At 40.3% G+C, this 26,069-nt stretch overlaps 1 protein-coding gene and 1 pseudogene across 1 annotated transcript; one reads left to right on the top strand and one right to left on the bottom strand.

Annotated features, from left to right (window-relative positions):
* Positions 1-268: 268 nt before the first annotated feature.
* Positions 269-1,669, bottom strand: LOC133545490 (gastrula zinc finger protein XlCGF8.2DB-like). The gene has a single exon (XM_061891134.1). The coding sequence runs from the start codon at positions 1,612-1,614 to the stop codon at positions 592-594; it is 1,023 nt and encodes a 340-aa protein (XP_061747118.1). The 5' UTR covers positions 1,615-1,669; the 3' UTR covers positions 269-591.
* Positions 1,670-19,891: 18,222 nt separating this feature from the next.
* Positions 19,892-24,715, top strand: LOC133544922 (gastrula zinc finger protein XlCGF8.2DB-like; annotated as a pseudogene).
* Positions 24,716-26,069: the final 1,354 nt, after the last annotated feature.

Raw genomic sequence — 26,069 nt, 5'->3', positions numbered from 1 at the left:
GTCCACATATAATGTTGCTATTTCCTCTAATCTACATATTGCATAGAGGGTACATACATATAAAACAATATTCATATTACAAAAGAGAGTAATAAAGATAATTCAAATAATGGATTGAGACCCAACAAATGATTCATAAAGTCACACATTTTAAAAGTAAATGATCTTGTATAAAGTAAAAAAATAAGATGCTTCCAGAAGTGGTCCAGAAGATGTTTCAGATTTGAACCAGTAAATATGAACTAAGAGGGATTTATGTGTACTCATAAGAAAGGTATGAACAAATGTAAAACAAATATGTACATCATATAAAGGATTTCATCTATAACATCATAAATAATTAAAAATGATTTCTGAATATCTCTTTACACATAAAAAGTATTTGCAACATGTTTTGTCCTGTTTATTCTCACCTTGAGAGTCAAAGTGTTGCCTTCATTTTTAAATAAAAGTACACAATCAATATTAAAACATGTACTTGACTGAAAAAATTAAAAATCTATATCTAATCTATAAACGTTAGACTCTATGTGCTGATGTTGTTAGAAGGTCAAAGTTAAGTTTTGACAGTTTATTTCAAATCCTGCATTTTCATTTGCTGCTGCTGTTCTCACCAGCACACTTGTGTTTCTTACACTGGTACTTATAAGAGAATCTTTCACTACACACACTGCAACTCAACACTTTCTCTCCTGGGTGTGTTATCATGTGTCTTTTCAAATTGCTTCTTCGTAAAAAAGCTTTACCACATTCTGAGCAGGAAAAAGGTTTTTCTCCAGTGTGTATTCTCATGTGTTTTTTTAAATGGTGCCTCCGAGTAAAATCTTTACCACAGATTGAACACGAAAAAGGTGTTTCTCTAGTGTGTGTTCTCATGTGTCTTTTGCAATGTTTACTATTAGTAAAATCTTTACCGCAGATTGAACATAAAAAAGGTTTTTCTCCAGTGTGTATTTTCAAATGTTCTTTTAAATTTTGATTTCTTACAAAACTTTTCCCACATTCTGAGCAGAAAAAATGTTTTTCTCCAGTGTGTATTCTCATGTGTATTTCCAAATGTTGCTTATGAGTAAAATCTTTACCGCAGATTGTACATGAAAAAGGTTTTTCTCCAGTGTGTGTTCTCATGTGTGCTTTTAAACTTTGATTTCTTACAAAACTTTTACCACATTCTGAGCAAGAAAAGGGTTTTTCTCCAGTGTGAATTCTCATGTCTACTTTCAAATAGTGCCTATGAGTTAAACCTTTACTGCAGACTGAACATGAAAAAGGTTTTTCTCCAGTGTGTGTTATCATGTGTCTTTTCAAATTACGAGGAGATTTAAAAGTTTTGTCACAGTGAGAACACTTGAAGTGTGTGTTGTCAGTGTGACAGGTCTTATCATCTTTAGAGTCTTCATCATCAGTGTCAGGAGAGTGTGACGTTGTGTCCTCACTATCTGATAGTGGAGCTAAGAGCTTGTCTGCTTGTGATCCTCCACAGTGGTCTCCATCAGCTTCTGTTGTCATGTGTTGTGTTGAGCTGCTACTTGGAGGTTCCGCCTCTCTCTTCTCTTCGCTTTCACCTTTGACCTCATCATCTTCACTCTTCACAGGGACACCAGTCACTGGCATCTTGTTGACATCAACCTCCTCCCGTCCTTCTAGATGCTCTCCCTGCTGACTGATGCTGTGTACTTCCTCTTCCTCTTTAATATGAGGGGTCAGTGGGTTCTCCTCTTCCTCCTTAATGTGAGAGCTCTGTGGATCCACCGCTTCCTCTTTAAAATGTGGCGTCAGTGGATACTCCTCTTCCTTTTTAAAATGGGGGATCAGTGGGTGTTCCTCTTTCTTTTTAAAATGGGGGATCAGTGAGTATTCCTCTTCAATCTTAATGTGAGAGGGCTGTAGCTCCTCCGTCTGCATCCTGAAGCTCCACTTCTGTTGCCCAGGGTGAAGATGTTCTTCACAGACATCTGCAAGATAAACACACCATCTGTGCTCAGTCACACAATGAATTCACTACTTTTACATGTATTTGGGAAAAACAAGTTATCGTATGAACTGTCTTGAAATCTCAGTGATGCACAAACACACTGCTCTTTACAACATCTTTCACAGGAAAAGAAAAACAAACCAGGACGACAGGACTTTTTATTATGGATGGACGATATCAATCAATCAATAAATGTTTATTTATATAGCCCTAAATAACAAGTGTCTCAAAGGGCTGCACAAACCACTACAACATCCTCGGAAGAACCCACATAAGGGCAAGGAAAACTCACACCCAGTGGGACGTCGGTGACAATGATGACTATGAAAACCTTGGAGAGGACCTCAAATGTGGGCAACCCCCCTCCTCTATGGGACCGAAAGCAATGGATGTCGAGCGGGTCTAACATGATACTGTGAAAGTTCAATTCATAGTGGATCCAACACAGCCGCAAGAGTTCAGTTCAAAGCGGATCCAAGACAGCAGCGAGAGTCCCGTCCACAGGAAACCATCCCAAGCGGAGTCGGAACAGCAGCGTAGAGATGTCCCCAACCGATATACAGGCGAGCGGTCCATCCCGGGTCCCGACTAGCGGTCCATCCTGGGTCCTGACTCTGGACAGCCATTACTTCATCCATGGCCATCGGACCGGACCCCCTCCACAAGGGAGGGGGGGACAGAGGAGAAAAAGAAAAGAAGCGGCAGATCAGCTGGTCTAAAAAGGAGGTGTATTTAAAGGCTGGAGTATACAAATGAGTTTTAAGGTGAGACTTAAATGCTTCTACTGAGATAGCATCTCGAACTGCTTTAACATGGATTTTGCGATATATTATTTAATATAGAATTACTAATAGAACCATTTTAAAACAGACCCATTGCCTCCTTGCTTGGCACTCAGCATCAAGGGTTGGGGGTTAAATCACCAAATGATTCCCGAGTGCGGTCTCCGCTGCCCTCACCTTTCAGGAGGTGAACTTGGGGATGGGTCAAATGCAGAGGATAATTTCACCACCCCTTAGTGTGTGACCACCATTGGGACCTTAACTTTTACTTACATAGGGACTGTGAATGATTCCAAAAAGTGCAGTTCCCCTTGAAATTAGAAAAACAAGATATCATGTGAAGTTAAGTGAATTATATTAATGTAGCGCTTTTATTTAGTGACTCAAAGCACTTTACATAGCAAAACCCAATATCTAAGTTACATTTAAACCAAAGTGGGTGGCACTGGGAGCAGGTGGGTAAAGTGTCTTGCCCAAGGACACAATGGCAGTGACTAGGATGGCAGAAGCTGGGATCGAACCTGGAACCCTCAAGTTGCTGGCACGACCACTTTACCAACCGGGCTATACCGCCCCAAGTAATGAGAACATAATATATTAATAGTAAAATGCCTCCAAGTAAATGTGATGAATTAATCTTAATACTGTCCTTTTTGGCTTTCCCTTTTAAAGGGCAAAGTCCTCGCAGGGTCTTTTGTCCTAATGACTGTCTGGTTCAAGTGAGGAGACTATAATTTAGGAAAACACTTTATTTAAAAATGGACTAGGATAAGTCACTCATTTTTACAGGTAGCTAAAGTTGGGATATAATTAAAATAATGAAGGACGGAGTGATTAAGAAATGTTTAATATAGATTAGAATAAGCCGTTTAACTAATCATATGTCCTGAGTTCCAGTTGAAACTGGGTGGAGGTTCATGCCCACGCACATACACTCTTATCGCCCACATTCTTGCCACTGTTTACGTGGCTTCTTGGCCGAGGTCTGAAGGACAACACCAGATATGAAGTCGGAGTCCAGGGAGAAAAAAGCACCAGTCAATATCGCACAGAAGGAACCTTCCTGGTGTTACCTGACGGCACGACCACCAAGCTGCCACATTTTCACCACTCCCCGTTGTCGGTTAAAAACATAGCTATGGGCTGCGCTTTGGACACACCTGCTGTAGGCTGCGAGGAGCTAGCAGCTACACAACAGCTAAGCTAAAACAGCACATTTAAGCATATCAATTAATTATAGTTGCTTAATACGTACACAAAGTCTCCAAAACAAAAATCTGATAGAAAGTATCCAGTAACAAACTTGTCCGCAGCGTTCAACTTTCTGCGCCATGAGCTTGACTTAATGAATTATTGTGGCCACTAGGTTAAGTTAAGTTAAAGTTAAAGTACCAATGATTGTCACACACACACTAGGTGTGGTGAAATTTGTCCTCTGCATTTGACCCATCCCCTTGATCACCCCCTCAGAAGTGAGGGGAGCAGTGGGCAGCAGTGGTGCCGCGCCCTGGAATCATTATTGGTGATTTAACCTTGTTGTGAAAGATCAAATCAAAAAATTGCAAAATAACTGTGATAAGGTTAGTGTTTTTTATATATTTGTGTCAATATGTATAAGCATCCTCAGCCTTCCCGGGAAGGTCTATTCAGGTGTACTGGAGAGGAGTTTATGCCGCATAGTCGAACCTTGGATTCAGGAGGAACAGTGTGGTTTTCGTCCTGGTCGTGGAACTGTGGACTAGCTCCATACTCTCGGCAGGATCCTTGAGGGTGCATGGGAGTTTACCAAACCAGTCTACATGTGCTTTGTGGACTTGGAGAAGGCATTCGGCCGTGTCCCCCGGGAAGTCCTGTGGGGAGTGCTCAGAGAGTATGGGGTATCGGACTGTCTGATTGTGGCGGTCCGCTCCCTGTATGATCAGTGTCAGAACTTGGTCCGCATTGCCGGCGGTAAGTCGGACACTTTTCCAGTGAGGGTTGGACTTCGCCAAGGAGGTTCATAACTTCTATGGACAGAATTTCTAGGCGCAATCAAAGCGTTGAGGGGATCCGGATTGGTGGCTGCAGGATTAGGTCTCTGCTTTTTGCAGATGATGTGGTCCTGATGGCTTCAACTGGCCAGGATCTTCAGTTCTCACTGGCCCGGTTCGCAGCCGAGTGTGAAGCATCTGTGATGAGAATCAGCACCTCCAAGTCCGAGTCAAAGGTTCTCGTCCGGAAAAGGGTGGAGTACCTCGCCCCAAGTGGAGGAGTTCAAGTACCTCGGAGTCTTGTTCACGAGTGAGGGAAAAGTGGATTGTGAGATCGACAGGCGAATCGGTGCAGCGTCTGCAGATGCTGTATCGATCCGTTGTGGTGAAGAAGGAGCTGAGCCGGAAGGCAAAGCTCTCAGTTTATCAGTCGATCTACATTCCCATCCTCACCTATGGTCATGAGCTTTGGGTTATGACCGAAAGGACAAGATCCCGGGTACAAGCTGCCAAAATAAGGCTCTCCCTTAGAGATAGGGTGAGAAGCTCTGTCATACGGGAGGAGTTCAAAGTAAAGCTGCTGCTCCTCCACATGGAGATGAGCCAGATGAGGTAGTCCGGGCATTTGGTCAGGATGCCACCCAAACGCCTCCCTAGGGAGGTGTTTAGGGCACGTCAGACCTGTAGGAGGCCACGGGGAAGACCCAGGACAAGTTGGGTAGACTATGTCTCCCGGCTGGCCTGGGAACGCCTCGGGATCCCCGGGAAGAGCTGGACGAAGCGGCTGGGGAGAGGAAAGTCTGGGCTTCCCTGCTTAGGCTGCTGCCCCCGCGACCCGACCTCGGATAAGCAGAAAAAGATGGATTGATGGATGTGTAACACAACTTGATGTTTCTTGAAAACAGCGTCCAGTAGTTGATATTGTCGCTCCTTCTCTTTTGTTGGACAAAATTCCTCCTCGTACTCTGCCATCTTTTTTTTTTTTTTCTAACATCACAAATATTTGTTCAACGGCAGCAGTTAGTCGCCGAGTCACCAACACTCACATCATTTGTAATGTAGACATGTTCACACAATAAAAACACTTTACACTTACATTGGATCTCTGCTTTGATGTGTCGATCACTTCCGCCTCTGTATGTTAGCAGCTAACAAGCTAAGCTAACCAGCAGGCTAAGCTAGCACGTCAAAGTGCACTCAGACTAATGTATCCGCATACAAACAATTAATAACGACGTTTACTCTGTTAAACGACACACATGTGCACATGTACGTTGTAATTAAGACCTAGAAACCATAATAACCAAAACAACGTATTCTCCGCCAGACACCATCTTGTTTTGCTTTTCCTCCTGTGTGACGTCATCGAGGTGTTCTCAACCGCGGAAAAAATGTTGCCCAAACACGTGTTTCACTGGGACAATAGTGAGGGGTGCACACTTCTTTCGCCCCAACACGGAACAAAAAAAAAGTCCCATTTAAAAGTTGCTGATGTAACAATAGGAAGAATATTGTGATGACTCTTCTTCGGCATGGTAATGCCGGCGTTGTTTTCCCAAGGATGCGTCGAAGCAGAACACAGCAAAGGTATGTTATAAATGGATTTATTAAATAATAAAAGGCTATGAACAAAAACACTGGTGTAAAGAGAAAAGGTAAACAAAAGACTCTAGCGTGAAAGCTAGGATAAAACACAAGGAAAACTAAAACTTGGTACGAGGACACAAAAGAGTAAACAAAAACATTCAGCATGAAAGCTGGAAAATAAAGTGGCTTAGCATGAGAGCTAGCGAGAAAATACATACATAGAATGATGAGAGTCGTCACTGTTGCACGTGGGCAAATTAGGATCCGAGAGCGAGTGAACAGAAAAGGTGAGCTTAAATAGGAGGGTGATAATTATTAGCAGGTGTGCGGGGCGAGACTAGCAGGTGGATTGATGAGTGACCATGGTGACAAAGCAAACAGGAAATAAGGAGTCGGAGAAATATACAAAATAGAAAAATAAATAGTGTAGATCTGAGCAGCAGATCGCAACAAATATATTCCACTCCTCTGTTGTACACGCGGCTTATGAGGTAATATAAATTATATATTTTTATATTATTTATCTTATTTACCTGATATGTTGTTCGAAGCCAGCAGGCTAACGCTAGCAGGCCTTTGTAGCAAATGCCAGCGTTTTTTTTTGAGGAGTGTATTTTATATGTTCTCAATGAGAATTATATTGACTTATTTAATACTTTAACTGTTTTTTTGTTCTATATTACAGTCACGCTTAACATCATTAAATATTTGTCACTAGAAAGGAACAAACGACTCGTAATTTAAGTCTGGAATACGTCACATAGTATAATAATAATACATTTTATTTGGTACAGTGCCTTTCAGTGCACTCAAAGACGCTTTACATGATCAAAAATTAAAATGATTAAAACCCCAAATGTAATAAGCTGTAGAAAATGGATGGATGGATTATTATGACAGTGTAAAATAATGTATTACACATACATTGCAGTGGTCTACTTTGTGCTGGTGCTAACTTTATTAGCAATAAATACAAATGATGTTGTTTGCTCGCACTTCTAGTACCCTGATGACGTCCACCCATCCGTTGTCCTACCACTTATCCCTTTTTGGGGTTAAATATTAAAAATGGCTCTAATATATTTCACACAAATTGAACATGCATCAATATTTTGTTTGTAATCAAAGCATGAGGTACCCAAATATTGTAACACACACACACACACACACACATATATATATATATATATATATATATATATATATATATATATATATACACACACACACACACACACACTATATTGCCAAAATAATTAGGCCACCTGCCTTTACTCACATATGAACTTGAATTGCCATCCCAAGGAATTGTCCAAAATGTTTTGGTATCCTGGAACTTTCAAAGTTCCTTTCACTGCAACTAGGGGGAAAAGCCCAACTCCTGGAAAACCAACCTCACACCATAATTCCTCCCCCACCAAATTTCACACTCGGCACAATCCCAGCATAAATGTAGCAATCTCTTGGCAACCTCCAAACCCAGACTGGTCCATCAGATTGCCAGATGGAAAAAAGCGTGACTCATCAGTCCAGAGAAGGCGTCTCCACTGCTCCAGAGTCCAGTGGCGACGTGCTTTACACCACTGCATCCCACGCTTTGCATTGGACTTGGTGATGTATGGCTTAGATGCAGCTGCACGGCCATGGAAAGCCATTCCGTGAAGCTCTCTGCCTACTGTACGTGGGTTAATTGGAAGGTCACATGAAGTTTGGAGCTCTGTCGCAACCGACTGTGCAGGAAGTCTTTGCACTATGTGCTTCAGCATCTGCTGACAACTCTCTGTCCGTTTACGTGGCCTACCACTTGATGGCTGAGTTGCTGTTGTTCCTAAACTCTTCAATTTTCTTATGATAAAGTTGACTTTGGAATATTTAGGAGCGAGGACATTTTACGACTGGATTTGTTGCACAGGTGGCATCCTATGACATTTCCACGCTGGAAATCACTGAGAGCGGCCCATTCTTTCACAAAATGTTTGTAGAAACAGTCTCCATGCCTACGTGTTTAATTTTATAAGTGATAAGAACACCTGATTCTGATCATTTGGATGGGTGGCCAAATACCTTTGGCAATATAGTGGGTATATATATTCTCACGCCAGCACATTTCTTAAGGTGTGAGTGAGGTTCAACCAACATACTATCGCACGGCCACACTCGCTGGCACTTGCTACACGTGCTTCGCTGCACTTCTGTTTGTTTTCTGTCGGGTTAAAAATGTTGCTTTCGCAGAAGGAAGAACAAGGTGAGGATATTGGGTGTAAAAGTAAAGCCAACCGACCACAGCTCTGCAGTCCTGGTCACCGTTGACGTGAGGTGGGACTATTTTGGAGGTGCATGTCAAGGTTGGCTGGTAGGTTGGTAGTGGGAGGAGCGAGTTGGTGTCACTTGATGCTGCAGCACAATGAAACTTTTATACGTGCAGACTGACTTCATGCAGTCATGACTGTATTAAAATCCCAGCAGGAGGTTTTCTATAAGTTGTTACTTTTTATCAATAATTAATGTAAATGCAGTAAACAAGATCAATTACACAATTCATAATAATCAATAACTGATGATTATTCCATGTGTGGAAGAACATCACCACAAAGTGGTGTCAGTCCACTTGGAAAATATTATATTTGATAGACAAAAAAATATTTGACACATTGGAGCTGAAGTTTGTTTGTGTTGTCTTGCGGACGTCCAACAGATGAACGCTCGTCAAGAAGAACGTCCCCTTCAGCAGCAGGAGGATCCAAAGCCCCCCACATTAAAGAGGAAGAGGAGGATCTCTGGGTTACTCAGGAGGAAGAGCTTCTTCCAAGGCAGGAGGAGGCGGATCTCACCAAGTTTCCACTGACTGTTGTCTCTGTGAAGACTGAAGAGCATGAAGACAAACCACCTGAGTCCTCACAGCTTCATCACAGTCCAAGTAAGCACAACATCCACATATCATCTAATACAATGTTTGTGACACATGTTCATCCGGGGGCCACACTTATGACTAAAGATGGAGATATACTTGCTTTTTAACACCACCATTTAAAAATGAATGCTCATCAATCGTGTGAATTAGTGAAGTGAATTATATTTATATAGTGCTTTTCTCTAGTGACTCAAAGCGCTTTTACACAGTGAAGCCTAATATCTAAGTTATATTTAAACCAGTGTGGGTGGCACTGGGAGCAGGTGGGTAAAGTGTCTTGCCCAAGGACACAACGGCAGCGACTAGGATGGTGGAAGCGGGGATCGAACCTGGAACCCTCAAGTTGCTGGCACGGCCACTCTACCAAGCGACAGCGCGCTTGCTCCCGCTGACGTGCCGGTCCTCAAGTGACAGCGTGATAAGAGCGCACCGTCACAATAAACAAAACAAAACACAGGCGGAAAGCAATAATTGTTAAACAAACAAAAAAGTAAACCGGAATTTTGACCCGGAGAAGGCAGCTGGGTTTAAAAAAACAAAAATTCTGCATCCCAGGGATGCGCAGACTTTCGGAAATGCACGTCATTTTTGATTGCAATGCGTACAAAGACATAACAAGTGTGTTAATGCCAACACTGGTTATTGATGTGATTATCAGACAGCAGTCATTTCCATTAGACAATATTCAAGTATAGGTGGTAGTGTTGTAACCATACCAATATTTTGGTACCGGTACTAAAATTATTTTGGTACTTTTCAAAATAAAGGGGACCACAAAAATGGCATTATTGGCTTTATTTCAACAAAAAAAAAGTAGGGTACCCCCTCGCAACCCCAAAGGGAATAAGCGGTAGAAAATGGATGGATGGACACTTAGGGTACATTAAACATATGTTTCTTATTGCAGTTAAGTCCTTAAATAAAATAGCGAGCATACTAGACAACTTGTCTTTTAGTAGTAAGTAAACAAAGACTCCTAATTAGTCTGCTGACGTATGCAGTAACATATTGTGTCATTTATATTCTATTATTTTGTCAACATTACTAAGGACAAGTGGTAGAAAATTAATTATTAATCTACTTTAGTTTTATTTATCTTCAGCAGCACATATGCCAGCATATTTCAAAGGTTTATTGTTGAAGATAAGAGATGTATTCCAAGTACCATTTTTTTTTTTAGTGCCGGTTCCTAAGTATGTTATCCATGAGGACCATGAAGATTCTGGACTAACGACGCAAGTATGACACGTTGTCACATTGAATTCAGCTGCCGCTGCTACACATTACAATCAGCTTTGAATAATGACAAATAAGGAAATAACAACGCGCACAAGATTGATGTGTGTTTTATTGACAAGAAGATGACATAACTGCATTTCACCTTGCACTGCACACATAGTTGACTTCTTTAAGACTTCAAATAAACAGCTGTTGATAAAAGACTTCCCTGCTCTGAGATGTTACAGAACATCATGTTGGAGGTGTTCAACCTCTTGTGCTACTAGAGATGCTAACTAAATTGCCTTTTTTTATATACTTTTTTATTTCCCCAAATTACGGATAGGGAATTTCAATTTGGGTATCATATCTTTAAATTCTTAACAGTTCACAACCTTACTGAAGATACAAGCCATATATCTTAAAAAGCTAATATTAATGCTTATTTGGATTTAGTTAATTCTCTGCGGTCCAGCAATGTCTCAACACCTATGAGAGATTAATTAATCTAGTTTATTTTTTACTAATTAGCTATGTTTTCTTGATGTTAAAGGGGAACATTATCACCAGACCTATGTAAGCCTCAATATATACCTTAAAGGTGCAGAAAAAAGACCATATATTTTTTTAACCGATTTCCGAACTCTAAATGGGTGAATTTGGGCGAATTAAACGCCTTTCTGTTTATGGCTCTTTTGCCGATGACGTCAGAACGTGACGTCACCTAGGTAATACAGCCGCCATTTTCGTTTTCAACACATTGGAAACACAGGGTCTCAGCTCTGTTATTTTCTGTTTTTACGACTATTTTTCGGAACCTTGGAGACATCATGCCTCGTCGGTGTGTTGTCGGAGGGTGTAACAACACTAACAGGGAGGGATTCAAGTTGCACCACTGGCCCGAAGATGAGAAAGTGGCAAGAAATCTGCCGCCAGACCCCCATTGAATGTGCCGGAGTGTCTGCACATTTTACCGGCGATGACAGACATGGCACAGAGATGTATGGATAACCTGCAGATACATTTGTAAAGATAAAGTCAACGAAATCACAAAGGTGAGTTTTGTTGATGTTGTTGATTTATGTGCTAATCAGACATATTTGGTCGCAGCGTGACTGCCAGCTAATCGATGCTAACATGCTACGCTAATCGATGCTAACATGCTGTTTACCGGCGGTGCTAAAGCAGACATGGCACAGAGATGTATGGATAACCTGCAGATGCATGTGCAACTATATTACGTTTCCTTCCACCCTCATTTAATGCGAAAAAAACACTTACCAATCCACGGATTGGTAAATTGCTCCAGTGTCACTAGATGCGAAAGTCCTGATCGTTTGGTCCGCACCTTTTACCGGAGATGCTAACGCAGCTCTTCGGCCATGCTATGGTTATGAATAGCGTCAATAGCTATTCGCTCAATAGCTTCAGTTTCTTCTTCAATACTTTCATACTCCAACATACGAGCATGGAGGATCCTTTGTGGTGGTGTCGCAGCTTGGTGGTCGTGCCGTCAGGTAACACCAGGAAGGTTCCTTCTGTGCGATATTGACTGGTGCTTTTTTTCTCCCTGGACTCTGACTTCATATCTGGTGTTGTCCTTCAGACCTCGGCCAAGAAGCCACGTAAACAGTGGCAAGAATGTGGGCGACAAAAGTGTATGTGCGTGAGCTTGAACTTGCACCCAGTTTCAACTGGAACTCAGGACATATGATTAGTTGCATGGCCTATTCTAATCTATATTAAACATTTCTTAATCACTCCATCCTTCATTATCTTAATTGTATCTCAACTTTAGCTACCTGTAAAAAAGAATGACTTATTTTAGTCCATTTGTAAATAAATAGATTTCCTAAATTATAGTCTCCTCATTAGTCCTAGTTACCTGAGATACTAAGTATGTCATTATTTTGACTTAGTAAATATTGCCTAACCAAGACAAAATAATGACAAAGTCAAATTTATTTACTGTTGATAAGCGTTTGCAATACGCGTTTGAAAAAAAAGAGTTAAAATTGGGGCCACATGCTGACATATGCTTAACTCATCATGCTTAATTTATTACAGCATTTGGGAACCCTGTAGTTAATTTTATTATGGAAATGCTATATTTTTATCAGCATGTGATAGCAGGGAACCTGCCATTCAAAACTAGGCTGCTCCATTACTAATGATTATTGTAACCGTAGCTGAAAAAAAGAGTACAATAGCAATAGTTCATGTAGGCTTTATGATGCAGTTACATTAGTATATCAACTATCAGAGACATAAACTTTTCATTTTTAACATAATGTATTTTTTTTGCTGTTTCAACACAGAAAAAGGTAAAGTGAAATAACTTAGCGGTTAACTGTAGGTCAATAATGCAAGTCTTTCTCTCAGACAGAAAAGGCTTTGCTGTCCGTAACAAATGCACGCATGCACACACTGCAAAATGAGCCAACATTACGCTAAAAGTTCATTAGCCTTCACCTCAAAGACTGCGAGCGAGCTGAGCTGCCGCTTATATTTCTAGAACGTCAACGGGCTCATAGTGATGTTACAAGTAGCTGACTGGGAGGTGTTTATTATAATTTGGGGAGAGTCCGCTGCCTTCTGCTCACCTGCTGAACACCTTTCTGCTAACCCCTTCCGTTTCCCCTCTCTGCCTGCCTCTGCCGTGAGGACTGACTCCATGCGCTCTGAATGTCGACTGCTGATTGGCTGTTACCGCTCTGAATACGCACTGCTGATTGGCTGTTATGGCTGTTACCGCTCTGCGTGTAACCAATCAGATGGTTGTGTGGGTGGGACAATACTGGGTGCTGCAGAGACATAGTGACAGAGGCAGTATGGAGCGTACCAGCTTGTTAAGGCTTTAGTTTAGCACCGAATGATAATATAAATACATTTAATAAAGTCAAATATCAATAAGGCAACAAGAGAAGTATCCTACACTTCTCTTTTGTAAAGTAAATCTGAACAGGCGATATGGGTATCTACATCAACTATATGATTATGATTTGCCTGAGAAGCTGGACAGAACAAAAAAGAAAAAAAATGTTGTTTTTTTAAGACTTAAGTTTAGGCGAGGTGTAATGTGTTGGTATTGTTAAAGGCCTACTGAAACCCACTACTACCGACCACGCAGTCTGATCGTTTATGTATCAATGATGAAATATTAACATTGCAACACATGCCAATACGGTCGGTTTAGTTTACTAAATTACAATTTTAAATTTCCCGCGAGGTATCCTGTTGAAAACGTCGCAGAATGATGACGCTTATTTTGACGCATGCTTGTGACGTTATTGGTTGGAGCAGACATGTTTTCCCAGCACCACTCACGGCTAAAAGTAGTCTGTTTTTACCGCATAGTTACACAGTATTTTGGACATCTGTGTTTCTGAATCTTTTGCAATTTGTTCAATTAATAATGGAGACTATAAAGAAGAATGCTGTTGGTGGAAGGCGGTGGATTGCAGCTGTCTTTAGCAACCGAAACACAGCCGGTGTTTCTTTGTTTGTTGTGAAGCTTTAACACAGAGCGGTCAAGCGAACATGTTTCTCTACGTCAACCAGCAAGTTTTTGGATGGGAAAATGATGATATTAAGTCGGCACTTGAGCAGATAATGCAACCTCCTCCTGCAGCTGTCAAAAAGGCAACTGTGGTCTTGGCTCCTCCATTGGCTTCTCTCAGAGACACTGGCGGTCACCGCAGCCCTCCGACTTTCAAGTATGACTTTATAATCTCACTAAAACACTATTAACACAATAAGCAGATAAGAGATTTTCCAGAATTATCCTAGTAAATGTGTCTAATAACATCTGAAACGCTCCCACTGCCTTAGCCTGGAACCGTCGTCTTTTTTTTCTTTTTTTTCTTTGTGCTTCACTCTAACTTTCCTTATCCACAAATCTTTCATCCTCTCTCAAATTAATGGGGAAATCGTCGCTTTCTCGGTCCGAATCGCTCCTGCTGCTGGTGGCTATGATTATAAACAATATAAGGATGTCAGGAGCCCTACAACCCGTGACGTCTCGCGCACATTGTCTGCTACTTCCGGTACAGGCAAGGCTTTTTTATAAGCGACCAAAAGTTGCAAACTTTATCGTGGAGGTTCTCTACTAAATCCTTTCAGCAAAAATATGGCAATATTGCGAAATGATCAAGTATGACACATAGAATAGACCTGCTATCCCCTTTTAAAAAAATCCAAGATGGCGCCAGTGTGTGCTATGGCCTGCCGTCTATCGCTGTCAGTTCTGTTTGTTTTTGTGCTGTTCACGTTTTTTGTTGTCCCTGTCGACTCACTGTTGGTGTATGATCGCCAAACACCGTTGGATCTGTGTCCCTCTCACACGGACATGATCAACTTCGACGTTGGTTTTTCGACGTCCAAGTCAGCGTTCTCACCTGGCCGGATTCCTCCTTTCCTTTTTCGCCCACTGGCTCCTCCCCCCCGGCGAAAGCGCCACCGGCGCCGCGGCAAACGTGGCGGCCAGCTGGTGAGAGTTAGGGCACTCCTGGCCCGCCTTTCCGTGGCTTCCCGAAGGAGGTATGGTCCGGTACCTGGTCTCTTCCTGCACCCGCGTTCGCTGGATCCCCCCGGGTCCTGGATTGTGCCTGTTGTCGGTCTGCAGAGGGAAGCCCGCCTCGCTCCTGCTGTCCCTGCCCCCGGAGACGCGGCGTGAATTCCCGCCACCTGCGGGCTCTGTGTCGGGCCCCACCTGGATTAGCAGCGGCCTTGGACGCGCCGGCCCCCGTTAAGTTCAGTCTTGTTAACGCAAGATCCTTGACCAACAAAACATTTATCCTGAAGGATTTATTCGTCTCCCGCGGACTGGACCTCCTCTGTTTGATAGAAACCTGGCTGAGAGTCGGTGAGACCGCCGCTCTTAATGATTTTCTGACTCCGGAGTGTTCCTATTTTAATTCTCCGCGGTCGTCCGGCCGAAAAGGAGGAGGATTAGCAGTCGTTTTTAAAAATGACTTTAAATGCCGTCAGATCCGCCTGCAATCCTCCTTTTCAAGCTTCGAACTATGCATGTTTGAACTGGGTCTTTCTGATGTCGTCCTGTGTGTCGTCGTATATCGACCACCCAAGTACCACAAAGACTTTATAAATGACTTTTCTGAATTTCTGGCCGAAATCCTGCCCAAATATGATCGTGTCTTAATTGTTGGGGATTTTAATATTCACACCTGCTGCCCAGACGAACCTTTATCCAGGAGCTTCCTGAATGTCATTGACTCTTTTAACTTTGTACAGTCTGTGTGTGGTTCTACACACGAACGCGGGCATACACTAGACCTCGTACTGTCTTATGGTTTTATTGTTGACAATGTTGTTATTGGTGATGCGGTGTTCAGTGATCACAGTCCTGTTATGTTTAATTTAACTTTTGAACCTGATGTAAAGCCGCTTGCCGTGCGTCATGCGCGTGTTATTAGGTCTGACACTGCAGCCGCCTTTTCTCCTTTGTTTACTGAGTCCATGCAGAGTATATCACACCCTGCAGACACTGAACAATTGATGTACTCTTTTCTTTCGACATGTTCTAAGATTCTGGATAGTATAACGCCCCTCAGAGCTATACGTCCCAAACCAAAACAGGAACCTTGGCTCAATGAAGCCACACGCACAGCTCGGCGTGAGTGGCGAAGGGCGGAGCGCAAGTGGAAAGGGGATCACTTGGAAGTCTCCTATCAAATTTTAAAAGAAAACTGTCGAAATTATCAAAGTGTGGTTAAAGCTGAGAAAACAAAATATTTGTCAGACTTAATTTTAAATAGCATCAGTAAGCCACGTGTTCTTTTTAATACTATTAGTAATGTTCTTAAACCGAATACAGCCACTTCACTGGAGATGACAAGTGAAACTTGTGAAAAATTTCTCTCCTTTTTTAATGATGAGGTTGGTTCTATTCGGGCAAATCTTTCTCGTTTTCCATTAAGTTTTAATGTGGCCACTCAGTGCTCGACTGTGTTCTGTCACTTTGAGCCTGTGTCCATGCCTGAACTTACAGGAATAGTCGCCAAGCTAAAACCCTCATCATGTTCCACAGACCCAGTCCCCCCTCGCTTTTTTAAAGAAATCTGGGACACTATTTATTCGTCTGTTAGGAACATTATCAACAGCAGCTTGATCTCTGGCTGTGTCCCCTCCTTTTGTAAAAAAGCTGTTGATGAGCCTTTGATTAAAAAACCAGGTCTTGATCCGACAAGTTTGTTGAATTATCGGCCCATTTCCAAATTACCTTTTGTGTCAAAGATTTTGGAGAAATGTGTTCTGGCACAACTGCAGCCTTTTTTAGATGAAAATAGCACTTTAAATCCATTTCAGTCTGGATACAAAGCTTTGCACAGTACTGAATCTGCACTTTTAAAGGTTTTTAATGACTTGCTTTTAATGTCTGATTCTGGCAGCTCTGCCATTTTAGTGCTTTTAGATCTTACAGCTGCCTTTGACACAGTCAACCACACAATTCTTTTAGACTGCCTGAGAGACTGTGTGGGTGTCAGTGGGACTGCGTTCGAGTGGTTCAGATCTTACCTGTCTGAGAGGTCCTTCTCTGTCAGGCTGGGGGACGCCACCTCCTCTTCTGCCCCGCTTTACTGTGGTGTCCCCCAAGGATCTATTTTAGGCCCCATCCTGTTCGCTCTTTATCTCCTCCCTCTTGGAGATATTTTTAAGAAACATGGAGTGTTTTATCACTTTTATGGAGATGACTGCCAAATTTATATGCCAATTTCAAAAAGCCACGGCCCCCTGACACCCCTTCTTAACTGTCTATGTGACGTCAAGGTTTGGTTAGCCGAGAATTTTTTAATAATGAATGAGGGAAAAACGGAAATTTTAGTTTTTGGTCCGGCCCTCACTGACTTGGGACCATTGCAAAATTATGTGCGTCCCAAAGTCACCAGCCTTGGCGTCACTATAGACAGCGATTTTAAACTAGACAAACAAGTCAATGGCGTTTTAAAATCGTGTTTTTATCACCTTCGTCTTTTAGTAAAGGTTAAACCGTTTTTATCTTTTAACCTTTTTGAACAAGTCGTGCATGCTTTTATTTCAAGTTGCCTGGACTACTGCAATGCACTTTATGCTGGCATTAGCCAAAAAGCTCTCTCCCGGTTGCAGTTAGTCCAGAACGCGGCAGCACGACTTTTAACAGGGGCCAGGAAACGCCAGCATATAACCCCAATTCTTCAGAGTTTGCACTGGCTCCCTGTTCATTTTAGAATTGATTTTAAAACATTGCTGTTTGTTTTTAAATCTTTACATGGACTGGCACCTCAATATATCTCGGACCTCATCCAAATTTACATCCCTGCGCGCGCTCTGAGGTCCGAGAGCCAGCTCCAGCTCGTGGTGCCCAAGACCAGACTTAAGACCAGGGGAGACAGGGCCTTCTCTGTGGTCGGCCCTAAGCTCTGGAACACTCTGCCCCTCCATGTTCAAACTGCTTCCACAGTGGAGAGTTTTAAGTCTCGTCTTGAGACCCACTTTTATTCTTTGGCTTTTAACACTACGTGAGTTGTGTGGTCCTCTGTTCTCTGTTGTCCTCTGTGTTTTTTATACACTTTTATTTTTATTTTACTGTTTTAATTGATTTTACCCTTTAAAATAGTTTTTAATCATATTTGTTTTTATATTGTTTTTATTGGTTTTATTTTTATTCATTTTTTGTTTTATTCAGTCATTGCTGGAGCATAATATTGTTTTTAAAATGGCTGTGCAGCACTTTGAAAACGTTATTGTTGATTAAATGTGCTATATAAATAAAGTGGATTGGATTAGATTGGATTTTAAATAAGAAAATCTCATTTCAGTAGGCCTTTAAGGTGGCCTGGCGGTATAGCTCGGTTGGTAGAGTGGCAATGCCAGCAACTTGAGGGTTCCAGGTTCAATTCCAGCTTCTGCCATCCGAACCATTGTGTCCTTGGGCAAGACACTTTACCCACCTGCTCCCAGTGCCACCCACATTGGTTTAAATGTACACTTCCACGTGATGTAGAACACTAGTAACACATTTTAAACATACACACACATATAAAGAATATAAAAAATTAATATATTTGGTGGGCCAAACAAAATGACTTGGCGAAACAATGTTTGGTTTGGGCGATATGCCCTAAAATCTATATCCTAATAACAATACTGTATATGCCTCAATATATCATTTGGTATATGAATGATAATAGAATAATTTCAAAATGGGTTACAAAGGCTCAATAATTTGGGAGCTGACCTATGCAGTAACATATTGTATAATTTCTAATTGTATTATTTTGTCGAAACAAATATTATTAATGTACTTGTTTATTTACTGTTAATATCTGGTTACTTTATTTGAGAAAATAATACTGGAAATTATGAAATATTTTACTGCATATTTCATCAACTAAATTAGGAGCCTGTGTAGCCTGTTTTAAAAGGGTTCTATTAATATTTTTATATGAAATGATATATCACAAAATCAGTTTTAAACCATCAACCGTCTATCCACAGTAAAAAAGTACTGTTGTCCTGGTTGGTTTTTATTTTCCTGTTAATAATGTTGTAAAGAGCAGCGTGTTTGTGCGTCACTGAGATTTCAAGACAGTTCATATGATAACTTGTTTTTCCGATTAACTTGTTTTTTCTATGTGCATGTAAAAGTACTGAATGCATTGTGTGACTGAGCAGAGATGTATGTTTCTAAAACGTGTTTGTCTTCTTGTGGCCTGCAGACGTCTGTGAAGAACATCTTCTCCCTGAGCAACTTCCTAACAGCTTTAGGATGAAGCCACAACCCTCCCACTTTAGAAAGGAAGAGGAACACCCACTGATCCCCCATTTTAAAGCGGAAGAGGATGACCCACTGACCATTCACATCAAAGACGAAGAGGAGGACCCATTGACCCCACATTTTAAAAAGGAAGAGGAGGACCCACTGACACCCCATTTTAAAGAGGAAGAGGGAGCCCCACTGACACCCCATTTTAAAATGGACGCGGTGGATCCACTGAGCCCTCATATTAAGAAGGAAGAGGAGGACCCACTGAGTCCTCACATTAAACAGGAAGAGGAGAAACACAGCATCAGTCAGCAGGGAGGACATATTGAAGGACTGGACGGGGTTAATGTCACCAAGATGCCAGTGACTGGTGTCCCTGTGAAGAGGGAAGATGATGAGGTCAAAGGTGAAAGTGAGGAGAGGGGAGGGGCGGAGCCTCCAAGCAGCAGCTCAACACAACACATGACAACAGAAGCTGATGGAGACCACTGTGGAGGATCACAAGCAGACAAGCTCTTAGCTCCACTATCAGATAGTGAGGACACAACGTCACACTCTCCTGACACTGATGATGAAGACTCTAAAGATGATAAGACATGTCACACTGACAACACTCACTTCACATGTTCTCACTGTGACAAAACTTTTAAAAAACATAGTCATCTGAAAAGACACATGAGGACACACACTGGAGAAAAACCCTTTTCATGTTCAATATGCGGGAAAGGTTTTGTAATAAGTCAGTGTTTAAAAGTACACATGAGAATACACACTGGAGAAAAACCTTTTTCATGTTCAATCTGCGGTAAAGATTTTACTCAAAAGCACCATTTCAAAGTACACATGAGCATACATACTGGTGAAAAACCTTTTTCCTGCTCAGAATATGGTAAAAGTTTTGTAATAAATCAAAGTTTAAAAGTACACATGCGAACACACACTGAGAAAAACCTTTTTCATGTTCAATCTGCAGTAAAGATTTTACTCAAAAGCACAATTTCAAAGCACACATGAAATTACACACTAGAGAAAAACCTTATTCATGTTCAATCTGTGGTAAAGAATTTACTCGAAGGGACCATTTCAAAACATACATGAGGATACACATCGGAGAAAAACCTTTTACTTGCTCAGAATGTGGCAAAAGTTTCGTAATAAATTAACGTTTAAAAGTACACATGAGAACACACACTGGAGAAAAACCTTTTATATGTTCAGTATGTGGCAAAAGTTATACAGAAAGACAGCAATTAAAATTACACATCAGAACGCACTCTGGTGAAAAACCATACTCTTGTTTAAGCTGCCACAAAAGCTTTCGTCACCAAAAATCTTTTACAGTACACGTGAGAACACACACAGGTGAGAAAGTGTTAAATTGCAATGTGTGTGGTGAAAGGTTCTCTTCTAATTATCAGTGTAAGAAACACAAGTGTGCTTGTGAGAACAGCAGCAGCAAATGAAGATGCAGGATTTGAAATAAACTGTCAAAACTGAACTTTGACTTGCTAACAACATCAGCACATATAACATGTGTGACATCATTGTTGTGTGTGTAACACAATCTTGTTGATAGGATTGTAGCATTTATAGATTTCGACACTTCAGATTAGTGCTTTTATTTCAGTCAAGTACATTTGTGTACTTTAAAATGAACACAACAATTTCGACTTAAAAGCATATAAAATATGTTACATACAATAAACATTTAATGTTTAGATATTCATAATTCACTTTTATACTTATTCATAATAGTGTTTTATTTAGTTTTTTTGAATAATGAAGTGTTACATATTTTACTTTCCAATTGTAGATGATTCCATTGATGAATTATTTTATATGATGTACATATTTGTTTTACATGTGTTCATACCTTTGCTTTTGAGTACACATAAATCCCTCTTAGTTCATATTTACTGGTTCACATCTGAAACATCTTCTGGACCACTTCTGGAAGCATATTATTATTTACTTTACACATCATTTCAGCAGTTGTCTTTTATACGAGATTATTTACTTTTAAAATGTGTGACATGAATCATGTGTTGGGTCTCCATAATCCATTCTATTAATTATCTTTATTACTTTCTTTTGTAATATGAATATTGTTGTGTGAATGTTTTATATGTAGACGGCGTGGCGCAGTGGGGAGAGTGGCCGTGCGCAACCCGAGCGTCCCTGGTTCAATTCCCACCTAGTACCAACATCGTCACGTCCGTTGTGTCCTGAGCAAGACACTTCACCCTTGCTCCTGATGGGTGCTGGTTGGCGCCTTGCATGGCAGCTCCCTCCATCAGTGTGTGAATGTGTGTGTGAATGGGTAAATGTGGAAGTAGTGTCAAAGCGCTTTGAGTACCTTGAAGGTAGAAAATCGCTATACAAGTACAACCCATTTATATGTATGTCCCCAGACTGTGAAGCAATAAACAATGTATGTTTCAACTGAAATTGGGTACAATAATTATAGTTAATATTTGTAAGTAAGTATTTTATTGTATTTCGTATTATATCCATTTTTTTCAGTTTTCTTTATAATATTTACATGTAGTGTCTAGCTTACAGTATACAATATCATGCCTTAATACCCTACTGTGCAATACTACCCTTCGAGTGCAATACGTCCGACACTGATTGTTATTTATTACTTCGGTACTCCTGTCTCGTTCTGAATATTGTACAGTATTTTGTATTTGGTACTTCTATAGTGTTTTGTATATTGTACAGGATTGCTTATTTTTATTGGATAGTAGTCTGTTTATTTCAATTGTTAGTTTTTCCTTTTACCTCTTATGTCATTTATTTCACCCCATATGTGTTCCCACTACCGCACCTTAAGTTGGAGTCTTTAATCTCGTTATATGCAAATATAATGACAATAAAGTTCATTCTATTACTTCATCATCCATATTAATTCCTAAAAATGTGATTAACTTTATTCCTTTAATTTCAATATTATCCCTCATAATTTGGGTTTTACATTTTTACAACCTCCAAATATGATATATTTAGTTTCATTAATGTTTAGTGACGGTTTATTGATGTTCAGCCAACTTTTTTATGGTCAAATTCTCTCTGGATAAAATAAGATGAGAGTTAAATCAAGCGGTAATGAAGGTGAAGAATGGAAGATTATTATATACATAATTATACATAGTTACACTAAGTAGTGACAATTAAAGACACGTTTATCCTGTTCATTTAAGCAAAGAAAAAGAGTAAAGTGTAATATTCTAAACAATAGAAGAATATTAATATCAGCAGTCAATATTCCAACATTGTGAAGCTGAGCTATGGTAAAAAAACATATTCAGTTTTAAAGGCTTTATGAGACTGATGCAATCATCAGAATCAGAAATACTTTATTAATCCCCGGGGGGAAATAAACATTTTCAGAACTGTTATAAACCTGTGATGTAATAATTTATGATATTAATACCATAATAAAGTTGTACGTTTGGGGACGTGTAATGTTGTTTGTATGAACATCTTGAATGTTTTTGTGCTAGGTTTGAATTAGTAGAGTGTGAAAAAAATAAGGCAGTAATGACAATAATGGTTTGTTTTAAGTCTGTTAATGAATTAATAAAACTAATTAAAATACCAAAATGGAGCTTACATCCTCGGTGAGCTGAACTCCAGCAGTAAAGATGAGATAAATAATGTGAAAAGGTCAGAAGTCAAAAGTTTCTTCAGGTAATACATGGAGCCTCTGCTGCTACCCAGCTGCCAATGGAAAGAATGCATACATTTTGTTTTGACGTCCTTAAAGGCCTACTGAAACCCACTACTACCGACCACGCAGTCTGATAGTTTATATATCAATGATGAAATATTAACATTGCAACACATGCCAATACGGCCTTTTTAGTTTACTAAATTGAAAATTTGAATTTCCCGGGAGTTTCTTGTTGAAAACGTTGTGGAATGATGACGTGTCCGCGTGACGTCACGGACCGTAAGGAATTATTAGCGCTGCGCACACACACAGCTAAAAGTCGTCTGCTTTAGCCGCATAATTACACAGTGTTCTGGACATCTGTGTTGCTGAATCTTTTGCAATTTTTTCAATCAATAATGGAGAAGTCAAAGTAGAAAGATGGAGTTGGGAAGCTTTAGCCTTTTGCCACACAAACACACGGTGATTCCTTGTTTAAAATTCCCGAAGGTGAAACTTTACTATGCATCAGAGTGGTCAAGGGAACATGGATCCCGACCAAATGTCAACCAGCAGTTTTCGGTGAGAAAATTGTGGTAGAAAGTCGCCACTTACCGGTGATCAGCTGAGCTTGTGCCGTCTATACAGCTGCCGTCGACTTCCATCAGACACTGGCCTGAAGACACCCATGGACACACCCTCCCGACTATCAGGTACTATTAAACTCACTAAAACACCAGCAACACAATAGAAATATAAGGGATTTCCTAGAATCATCCTAGTAAATGTGTCTAAAAACATCTGAATCTGTCCCAATGCAATCGCGTATTTTTTTTTTACTTGATTTTTATTTATTTTTTCTAGTCCGTCGCTATCAATATCCTCAAACACATATCTATCATATTCGTTCAAATTAATGGGGAAATTGTCGTTTTCTCGGTCCGAATAGCTCGTTTTGTTGGAGGCTCCCATTAAAAACAATGTGAGGATGTGAGGAGCCCTCAACGGGTGACGTCATCGTCTGCAACTTCCGGTAAAGGCAAGGATTTTCTATTAGCGACCAAAAGTTGCGAACTTTATCGTCGATGTTCTCTACTAAATCCTTTTAGCAAATATATGGTAATATCGCAAAATGATCAAGTATGACACTTAGAATGGACCCGCTATCCCTGTTTGAATAAGAAAATCTCATTTTAGTTGGCCTTTAAAGCTGCTTTTTACTTTCTATCCTGTTTATGTGCAAGTCTGTAGTGTGGGACATAGGGCAGAAGGTGGACATTCTGTCAATAGCCTGTGGACGGCAGCAATACACCTAAGATGTTCTACTAGTTTACTGGAAATAGAAAGAAGACATACGTAATAAACTGTACAGAACAGGCAAGAAATAAGAGTGAGAAGATCAAAATAATCCTCAAAGCAGCAGCAAAGTTTTTAAATGTAAAACAACTATCTTGGGTACAGGTGCAAGTTGAACTATAGAGAGGAGACGAAACGGAGTCATGTGACCACAATCCAACGCCATGTTGATTGTTCAGTGGAATGCCAGAAGTCTAATAGCAAACGGACAGGAATTAAAGGGATATGTTGGAGCCAAATTTCCTTATTTGTTTATATTGTTTTTATTTTGTTTTCTTTGATTGATTGCTGGCCTCAGTTCATGCTGAATTTCCCTTTCGGCAGATTGCTCTGCCCACTTCCTGTTAAGAACCAGGAAGTGTGGACAGGGATGGGACTGTTGCTATGGTACGGTTGCCATGGCAATGTCATTTAATTGAGTTCGGGCCGGAGCATGGAGGACAAACAGTTTTCGACCGTGTGGTGCAGTCGTGTGTGGTCAGGTGTCGCTGCTGTGACAATGTGCCATTCAAGGTCAGCATACATAATGTTCTAGAACCTACATTTCATTTCATTTTGATAGCTTGGAATACACGGATTGTCATATCCAAACACATTTCTACAGTACTGGACATTCAATCATTTGCACATGTCAAACCGGTCAACACAGTCGCCCTCAGTATCAGCCCAAAGTTAAGGGCTGTACAATGATAATAAAATGCCTCATAGATTATACAAATGTGATGAATTCATCTTGATACTGTCCTGCCACAGTGAATAGGTTTCCCTTTTAAAGGGCAAATTCCTCCCAGGGTCTTTTGTCCTAATGACTGTCTGGATAAAGTGAGGAGACTATAATATAGGAAAACATTTTTTTTTACAAATAGACTAGAATAAGTAACACATTTTTACTTTTAGCTAATAAATTCGACATTCAATAAAACTAAATACATCATAATTGGAGATTGTAAAAATGTAAAACACAAATTATGATGGATAATATTGAAATGAAAGGAATAAAGGTAATCACATTTTTAGGAGTTAATATAGATGATGAAGTAGGCTGGACACTACATGTAAGTCATGTAAAGAAAACAATAAAAAATGGAGTGCAATACTAAATAGACTAAAATACATACCTACAAATATTAACTACAATAATTGTACCCAACTTCAGTTGAAACATCCATTTTTGATGCATTAAGGTCTGGAGACAATCACAAAAAATCACAAAAAAATATTCATATTACAAAAGAGAGTAATAAAGATAATTAGTAGAATGGATTCTAGAGACCCAACAAATGATTCATAAAGTCACACATTTTAAAAGTAAATGATCTTGTATAAAAGACAACTGTTCAAATGATGTATAAAGTAAATAATAATATGCTTCCAGAAGTGGTCCAGAAGATGTTTCAGATGTGAACCAGTAAATATGAACTAAGAGGGATTTACGTGTACTCAAAAGCAAAGGTATGAACACATGTAAAACAAATATGTACATCATATGAAGGAGTTAATCAATGGAATCAACTACAATTACAAAATCAAATATGTAACACCTCATTATTCAAAAAACATATACAACATATACATATACAACCCTATTATTGGCTTTTGAACTTTGCGCCTATAACAATCCAGATGGTTATTTTCCTCTTTGTTCCGGAGGACACCACATCCACGGTTTCCAAATATATTTTGAAATGTGGACTTGTCAGACCACAGAACACTTTTCCACTTTGCATCAGTCCATCTTAGATGAGCTCGGGCCAAGCCGGCGGCGTTTCAGGGTGTTGTTGATAAATGGGTTTGGCTTTGCATAGTAGAGTTTTAACTTGCACTTACAGATGTAGCGACCAACTGTAGTTA

This window comes from Nerophis ophidion, linkage group LG28 (genome assembly GCF_033978795.1).
Source record: "Nerophis ophidion isolate RoL-2023_Sa linkage group LG28, RoL_Noph_v1.0, whole genome shotgun sequence".
Classification (NCBI taxonomy): domain Eukaryota; kingdom Metazoa; phylum Chordata; class Actinopteri; order Syngnathiformes; family Syngnathidae; genus Nerophis; species Nerophis ophidion.
The sequence above is the reverse complement of the archived record's forward strand: the minus strand, read 5'-3'. Positions and strand labels throughout refer to the sequence as shown.